The following is a 9,766-nucleotide window of genomic DNA, read 5'->3' on the forward strand; positions in this document are numbered from 1 at the left end:
AAAGCCGCAACACCACAATGCAGTACAGAGATGTTCCAGCCCCATCTTCGTCATCCTAATCACCTTCAGACAGTCTTCTGTCACCTTCCACTGTGCTTTCTCACTCAATAGGCAGACAAGTAAAGGAGATAAAAAATGAGTTGAGTCTTGGAGGTAGTGATAGTGAGAAGGTCTGTTTGCTTTGATGGCAGCCTTGTGTTGTCTCCTAATTAGATCCACTGCTTGAGCACAGTGACAAGAGACAAAGCAAAACACAGGTGTTTTTCCCTTCACCACCTGATTTCCTCTCCATGCCTGAAGGAGTGATGCTGCACTGCTTCAGGTGGGCTTTTTGTTTGGATTGTAGACACAATCTGGACTGTGTGGAGATATGACAATGCCTTATGCTGTGATGTTTAAGCTCATTAGCATTTCCTTGTCGTTTATTTATCATTTAATTTGCAGTGAAATTAAACGTAAACCCAACGTTTAAACAAAGCTCTGCCAAACTCAGATAAGCACCGTCGCTGACCAGGAAACTTGAAAGAGGGCAGACTACTTACAGCTAAATCTTGGAGCCGTCGTGTTGAAGTGACAATCAAATCCAGACTTAAGAAGCGGAATGGAGAGCGAAGTGCACTTTGAATGAGACTGAGCAATTTGCATTGACATTTTCCCATAATTGACTTTGATTTCCTCCACACGGATTTGTTTCCATGTCTCGACTATCAAATTGTGCTTTCGCTAATATCCATATTATTGTGAATGCTGAGCAATTAATCACTGACAATAAAATTAAGATTGTATTTGACAGTTTTTAACATTTTCCTCGTTACTTTGTTGGCATTATTCAAAGTGAGAGAGGACAGTATTCCGGTGCACGGTTTTGAAAAGTATTTTTTTGTCTGTTTGCAATTGGAAACCAAAATCGAACATCGCCGCGGTAGTTCAGGCAGGCCACGGATGTCAAGCCCAGTTTAAGCCCAGCCCACAGCTGATCAGGAGCTGATCTCAAACCCAGCCCACATCAGCTGACTGCTTAGCTGATGCATTCAATTGGCTCAACTCAAACAGGGCACCCTCTGCTCCAGTCTGCTGCCTAACATGGCTGCTTCATCTGCAAGCTGTTTGCAACCCACCTCCTCCCCAGCTCCTCCTTTCATGCTGTGTCTGACTTAAACAATGTAATTTCTGTTGTCATTGTTGCTTGCTCTGTTCAGTACCTGGGGGTCTTTTGTTGCTCTCCTTGCCTTAAGGCTATTCCATGTTGCTCATGGAGGGGCAAGGAGCTCCCCAGAATCTGCTGCTGCCCCTCTCCCTGCCTTAGGCTTTCCATGTATGCAGGGCAGGGAGCCTCCAGAACAGAGCCACGCAGCAGCTGAGCTGCGGGCGAGGCCGCGTAGCGGTCGAGCTGCATATGCGAGCTGCAGGCGAGCGTAGCAGGCAAGCGCGCGTAGCTCGCGAAATGCCTAGTACGTAAACCAAGTAACAATTATATATTTCTTAATTGGAAATTTTGTATTGCTGGAAAATAGCTACGGAGATACATATCCAAGCAGTTCTGCTGTGCTATTTAATTACAGTATGTGCACCCAGTATTTATATTTGTTCCTGCTTGAAAAAACCTTTAGGAAGACTTAGAAACGGTTTTGATTGAATCTTCTGTTTACAATGTGGAGATTAAATTGATTATTCTTGGTGTAATTAAATTGTACCCTAGAGAAGAGGACAAATGTATTGATAGAACCCCAGGCTTAGCTTTTTCTTTTTGCTGATTAAACATATTTGATTAGATGCAATTCTAAATGGTTGAAACAATGTTTTGGAAATACTTGTTCGATAACAATACTCAGCAAGTTTAAAATGCAAAAATCAAGACAATGATGGAAATGCTACCAGTAGGCTTCTATTATTTTAATGCATTTGGTGGGATATTAAAATACTGTTGTATTCCATTTGAATCAGTACAGTGTATAAAGCTGGCTGAGTGATTTATTAGCCCTGTGTTGAGAAGCCAGGTCTGATCAGCAAAACCTTTGTCAGCATTACTGTCCCCTCTCCCCGTACCTCCCCGCTGTCTTGTCACCATCACTGCTGATAAATTGGCACTCCGCTCCTAATCTCTGCCATCTTAGTGCCATTATAGATTGGGCCGCTCATTTCAGGGTTGGCAAGATAGACAGCTCAACTCGGCCGCCATACCAGAGGCATCGCTGCTTTGTCTGAACCCAAAAATTTGATTTTTTATTTTAGTTCACCTATTTAATAATGTATGCACACACACACAAATCACAAAAATCAAATGTATTTTGTTTTTCAGGATTTAATTTATAACAGTAATCTACAGTATGGTGACTTCACTTAGTACTATCAAAGTTCTACCCCATTTCAACCAATCATATCACAACATGACAGCTGTCAATCAATCTTCATTTCGAGGAGAAAATTCTGCAGGCAAAATGGCCGCTACTACCTGTAACCTGGCAGAATTTCTATCCCATAAACAAACTACTAACACGGCCAATAAGTATGTAACATACAAATGAAAGCAAATGGTAATGTCTTAATTTGTTGTAGAATGCATATGACATGTAACTGGTTCATTAAACTCGCATTCCAGGAATATTGTATTTTTCTTTACCGTGGCTAGTCGACGCTCCAAGCCTCGGCCTTGTTCTCTCAGAGTCCACTCGCGTAGCGCCACAACGCGCTCGATTTGGGGGCGGAGCAACGCCAACAACTCCAGTGCTCACGGCCTATATGTTTCATGTCGTTGCTCCACCTCCTCTGCCGATCTGGGGAGAGCCGTTAGACTAGCACATGCTTCCTCTGATACAAGTTTCACCGGCAGGACGTAGCACATGGGAGGACCCTTGCATCGGTAGGCATGGGAATCTACCGCTACGCTACCCCGCCCACAAGCGGTAATAACCGATGCCACAAATGCTTGTCAAAGTCTTGAATATATATCAGAATAATGTAATCATACCAGATAGGTTTGCATTTATCAACATTTTAAGATATGTATGGAGATAAATGATAGCTTTGAACCGATGCCAGTGACTTTCCATCCCTACGCTATCTTCAGAGCGGAGGTAATTACCCTCTATAGCACCCAATTACACTTTCCTTATCATCCACACACTTCAGATAGCAATTTCCTGCTCAAGAGGTCTCTGAGTCAATAAGTAGCCTGCATGAGAGACATTAATTACGGTGACATATTGAGACACATGTAGTGCTTAACACCTCTTATGATACGTCATATTTCATATGGAAAGGGGAGCAGACCAACGGTGTTTGATGTTAACAACCAGAAAAAGGGCCTTTTTGAGCCTAAGGGCCTATTCACAAGCACAGTCTAGCATGAGAATATTGTCAATGAAGCTTTTCTACACTACAAGCTTTCAAAAGCAGGTAAGCTATGAGGCAAGCAAATGACTATCAATAAATGTAGGTACCGTATTTTTGCCTGCAGGACTAGCTATTTGTATGCTGAAGAGTGTACCTGCACCCAAAGGAAATATGTTAGAACATTTCTAACCAAAATGTCTACTATGTAATAATGCAAAATCGCTGTTTAAAGAGAGATAAAGCAGAATAGCCGACTTCAAAATTCAGGAGACGTTGATCAACTGTTAACCTGACGCTCGCAGATGGTTTGTTTTCACATAACCACGTGGGAAAGAGTCACTCAGGAAACCGTTTTGGGGGCGGGGACTTTCAAAAAAATACCTGGCAGGTGATTGGATGAACCATCGATCACGTGTGTCTATCTCAGGCTCGCTCTCTCTGGTGGCGTCACACTAAAGCCCGCCCCTAGCTGCCTCATAGGATGCTGATTGGTGCGAACCACTGGCGGTTCAGATTTAAACCAATAGATTGGAGCGTGGCAAGATGGATTTGTCATGTGATTGTGATTTCATGATATCGCGCAAATCCAGCTGCCTCGCAAAGGCTTATATAAACTGCTGGTTTTCCACCAAAGAGTTAAAGCAGCTACGAGCAAGATTTTCGATTGTTATTAAACAGTCTAAATTTAATATCGATGCCTCACATCTTACCTCTAATAGTAGACGAGACCAACGCCGAGTAGTCTCGCTTGAACCCCGAGTGAATCGGCCAGTGTTGTCTTGACGATTAGTCTGTCTGCGGCCGGGGCAGATCAGGAAGTGAAATGAAACGGTTTGTGGCAGCCACTTCGGCCATAACCACAAAATAACAAAATTACTTCCAAACAAACTGTTAGAATATAACGAGAGATGTTCGCGAGAGTAGCAAGCCCCTGCATGGCGTTCTCCGTGTTTATGGTCTGTTGCTACGCAGAGCGAAACGGTTGAAGGCAGGCAGCTGCCGTAAACCGTTTCGTTTCACTTCCTGGTCTATCCGGCCCGCCGGTAGACAGACACAGACTCTATAATCATCAAGAGAGCACTCTCCGATTCACACGGCTTTGGTCTCAGCTACTATTATAGGTAAGATGTGATGCATCAATATTATAATTATACTGTTTAATAACAATCGAAAATCTTGCTCGTAGCTGCTTTAATTTAATTTAATCAGAAATCAGATGCTGTGTTGTTTTTTTGTTTTTCCTTTGTTTTTTTACCTGTCCAAATGTTACTCTGTAATTAAAATCAGCCAATACCCAAGGCAGACCTACCGCAGGGCACAACCCGCACAGCATCCGCTTGTAACCTAAAAGAGGAGAAACGGCCGACATGTTGAACCCGTACAAAGGAGTTAGAATGAACATCTAGCCTGAATCACTAAACTCATTGTGTTGGCCTCATATTGATCAATACGCCCCTGCAGTTAAGCTGCTCTCAGACAAAAGAGGAAACAAACCACCAGGGAACATTATCGTATAGCTTTGACTTTCTGGCCTGACTTTATTGAGACCCGGCCTGGCAGTAGTCTTTGATTTCTCCAGAGAGCGTATCTCCATTACAGCAGACTTACAAGGAGACTAAGGCAGGGCGGCAGGGGAGCTTAGTGGTTACAGAGGCTGCTTCATAAGAACAACCTCACAGATCCAAGATCCCCTCACTAGCTAATATGTCCGTCAACACAGCCAGCTGCTCTTAACACATTCACTGCCAGCTGTTTTTTTTTACTGTAGGTAGCTTCTGCCAGAGGGGTTTTTTGAGGATTCTGGCTCATCTTTCAAGACCTGAGGATTCTTTTCTGCTAAGATTTTGTGAACACAAAATATCTAAAAAGAACTAATAGAATGTGTGCTTTCTCTGTCTAAAAGAGTTAGTTTGTAGAGTTAGTAGTTATGTAGGCATTAGCACTTGAATACAGCATGGTTTCAGCGTCTGAAAATTTAAGCTGAGATAAATAGCTTTTTGTGAAATTCGATAGAACAGTCACTTTAACCATTCATTTTTGGCATCAGTAAGACGTCAGACATCTAAACAATAGTTTTGAACAGTAATTTCCTCCATAACAGCAGGAAACACCCCTCTCCTTCAAACTCCTCCCTCCGTGTGTGTTCTTCTTGGCTGCAGCGGGCGTGTCACAAGCTCGTTTCTGTTGCTGCTGTAACCTCGCGTCACCAGGCTCACTGCTTTGCTGCTGCTCCTGTCTGCTGGCGGCCACTGGGCAAGTCTGGATGGGCTCGCTCGTTTCTTGGAGTTTCGGTTGAGAGCTTTGATGAAGCTTTTGCGATTCTGGTCTTATTTATGCTGCGTGTTTCAAAGTGTGTTCCACCCGTAATCTATTATGCAAATTTGCAATCCCTCACCGCCAGCAATCAGCGCGAAAGCGAAAGCGTTTTCGCCAATCCATTCTACAGTATGAGAATGGTTTCATCGCGCGTTCCCCTGCAGTTTTGGCTCTGCTTTTTCTAGTCTGGGAGAGCACTGTCGCCACTTAGTGGGTCGGTGGAATGGGTTGTACACGTTCGGTGGCTCCAATATTTATATAAGAGATGTAAAAGGGTTAGATGCACATCCCACGGTCAAATTTTTTTTTTCATTTTTTTGACGTATTAACACGTCATTGGCAGTCAACCGTTGGATTTTTTTTGACGTATTAACACGTCATTGGCAGTGAACGTGTTAAGGGATATATCACCAAAAATGAAAATTCTACTCACCCCCATGCATTTTTAGTCCACAAAACATTTGTGGAGTTTCACAGCAAAACACCGTTGCTGCATTTTCCTAAACAATTGAAGTGGATGGGGTGCAACGTTCAAATATTTAAACACAAATTTAAACCTAACCTCCCCCAGACCCTAACCCTAAACCTAACCTTCTCCCACCCCCCACGCCTAAACCTAACCTCCCTCAGACCCTAACCCTAAACCTAACCTCTCCCACCCCCCACGTCCTAAGCCTAACGTTGGCATTGCGGGCTGTCGGCACTGCGGGTGGTCGGCATAGCGGGTGGACCCCCATTAGTGCAGCACAGATAGGCAACACCTGGATGTCATGAATGTTGATCACACGCCCCCATGCTCCACAGAAACGTCACAGCATTAAGTGGCTGATGAGAAACATTCATCTACACATAAATACATCATGGTGGTAAAGTATCCGTATGCTTTCCATAATCATCACTGCTGCTCTGCCGCTGATTGAGGCCTTGACCGAATGTGACTTTTGATGATTTGATCTCTCTCCATCTCTCTCTCCATCTCTCTCTCTCTCTCTCTCTCTCTCCATCTCTCTCTCTCTCTCTCTCTCTCTCTCTAACAGAATGGAGAGGCATCACTCTTCGAGGTGAACATCCGTTACGTGGGCGGCTTGCTGTCGGCGTACTACCTGACAGGAGAGGAGGTAAGATTCATCGACGGCCATTATCTCCGATTCTAGTGCGAGCCGCTGCTTCCGTTATCCCAGCCTGACCCCCTGCTGTTTGAGTGATGAACAGGCCGGCTCTGTGTGAGATTGCATTTTTTCTGTGCCTGCATTTGTTGTCGATGAGGACAGTAGAGAGGCCACCATTTTGGAAGTGGGGTGTGCTTTTGAGCCAGGGCTCTGGCCAAATTCTGCTCTATTTCTGCAATAATTGGCAGTCGCCACATTTGGAGGAGGCGCTGTTTCCTTTATCCATAGATTCAGACTACGGTAGATACATCTGACTGTCACTATAGGATTTCCCATTGATTGTGCATCTATTATTGTTTGTGTTCAAGGATTTTTTTGTCTAAATGTGAACACACAGTACAGTACACAGTACATACTACTGTGGCTGTACTGTTATGAACGTACAGTACATACTACACTGTGGCTGTACTGTTATGAACGTACAGTACATACTACACTGTGGCTGTACTGTTATGAACGTACAGTACATACTACACTGTGGCTGTACTGTTATGAACGTACAGTACATACTACACTGTGGCTGTACTGTTATGAACGTACAGTACATACTACACTGTGTCTGTACTGTTATGAACGTACAGTACATACTACACTGTGTCTGTACTGTTATGAACGTACAGTACATACTACACTGTGTCTGTACTGTTATGAACGTACAGTACATACTACACTGTGTCTGTACTGTCATGAACGTACAGTACATACTACACTGTGTCTGTACTGTTATGAACGTACAGTACATACTACACTGTGGCTGTACTGTTATGAACGTACAGTACATACTACACTGTGTCTGTACTGTTATGAACGTACAGTACATACTACACTGTGTCTGTACTGTCATGAACGTACAGTACATACTACACTGTGTCTGTACTGTTATGAACGTACAGTACATACTACACTGTGGCTGTACTGTTATGAACGTACAGTACATACTACACTGTGTCTGTACTGTTATGAACGTACAGTACATACTACACTGTGGCTGTACTGTCATGAACGTACAGTACATACTACACTGTGTCTGTACTGTTATGAACGTACAGTACATACTACACTGTGGCTGTACTGTCATGAACGTACAGTACATACTACACTGTGTCTGTACTGTTATGAACGTACAGTACATACTACACTGTGTCTGTACTGTCATGAACGTACAGTACATACTACACTGTGTCTGTACTGTTATGAACGTACAGTACATACTACACTGTGGCTGTACTGTTATGAACATACAGTACATACTACACTGTGTCTGTACTGTTATGAACGTACAGTACATACTACACTGTGTCTGTACTGTTATGAACGTACAGTACATACTACTGTGGCTGTACTGTTATGAACGTACAGTACATACTACACTGTGGCTGTACTGTTATGAACGTACAGTACATACTACACTGTGTCTGTACTGTTATGAACGTACAGTACATACTACACTGTGTCTGTACTGTTATGAACATACAGTACATACTACACTGTGTCTGTACTGTCATGAACGTACAGTACATACTACACTGTGTCTGTACTGTCATGAACGTACAGTACATACTACACTGTGTCTGTACTGTCATGAACATACAGTACATACTACACTGTGTCTGTACTGTCATGAACGTACAGTACATACTACACTGTGTCTGTACTGTTATGAACGTACAGTACATACTACACTGTGGCTGTACTGTTATGAACGTACAGTACATACTACACTGTGTCTGTACTGTTATGAACGTACAGTACATACTACACTGTGTCTGTACTGTCATGAACGTACAGTACATACTACACTGTGGCTGTACTGTTATGAACGTACAGTACATACTACTGTGGCTGTACTGTTATGAACGTACAGTACATACTACACTGTGTCTGTACTGTTATGAACGTACAGTACATACTACACTGTGTCTGTACTGTTATGAACGTACAGTACATACTACACTTTGTACTGTCATGAACGTACAGTACATACTACACTGTGGCTGTACTGTCATGAACGTACAGTACATACTACACTGTGTCTGTACTGTTATGAACGTACAGTACATACTACTGTGGCTGTACTGTTATGAACGTACAGTACATACTACTGTGGCTGTACTGTTATGAACGTACAGTACATACTACACTGTGTCTGTACTGTTATGAACGTACAGTACATACTACACTGTGGCTGTACTGTTATGAACGTACAATACATACTACACTGTGTCTGTACTGTTATGAACGTACAGTACATACTACACTGTGGCTGTACTGTTATGAACGTACAGTACATACTACACTGTGTCTGTACTGTTATGAACGTACAGTACATACTACACTGTGTCTGTACTGTCATGAACGTACAGTACATACTACACTGTGGCTGTACTGTTATGAACGTACAATACATACTACACTGTGTCTGTGCTGTTATGAACGTACAGTACATACTACTGTGGCTGTACTGTTATGAACGTACAGTACATACTACACTGTGTCTGTGCTGTTATGAACGTACAGTACATACTACACTGTGTCTGTACTGTTATGAACGTACAGTACATACTACACTGTGTCTGTACTGTCATGAACGTACAGTACATACTACACTGTGTCTGTACTGTTATGAACGTACAGTACATACTACACTGTGGCTGTACTGTTATGAACGTACAGTACATACTACACTGTGTCTGTACTGTTATGAACGTACAGTACATACTACACTGTGGCTGTACTGTTATGAACGTACAGTACATACTACACTGTGTCTGTACTGTTATGAACGTACAGTACATACCACACTGTGTCTGTACTGTTATGAACGTACAGTACATACTACACTGTGTCTGTACTGTTATGAACGTACAGTACATACTACACTGTGTCTGTACTGTTATGAACGTACAGTACATACTACACTGTGTCTGTGCTGTTATGAACGTACAGTA

At 42.8% G+C, this 9,766-nt stretch overlaps 1 protein-coding gene across 2 annotated transcripts in view; it reads left to right on the forward strand.

Moving 5' to 3' along the window:
* The window catches only part of LOC310798663 (mannosyl-oligosaccharide 1,2-alpha-mannosidase IA), a 420,317-nt gene that overhangs the window by 293,219 nt on the left and 117,332 nt on the right, over nt 1–9,766 (forward strand). For both annotated transcript variants that reach the window (XM_083661215.1, XM_083661214.1), the window contains exon 4: nt 6,687–6,767. In XM_083661215.1, the coding sequence (XP_083517341.1) occupies nt 6,687–6,767 (81 nt within the window). The remainder of the gene's footprint in view (nt 1–6,686; nt 6,768–9,766) is intronic.

This window comes from Poromitra crassiceps (genome assembly GCF_964638095.1).
Source record: "Poromitra crassiceps genome assembly, chromosome: 26".
Classification (NCBI taxonomy): Eukaryota; Metazoa; Chordata; class Actinopteri; order Beryciformes; family Melamphaidae; genus Poromitra; species Poromitra crassiceps.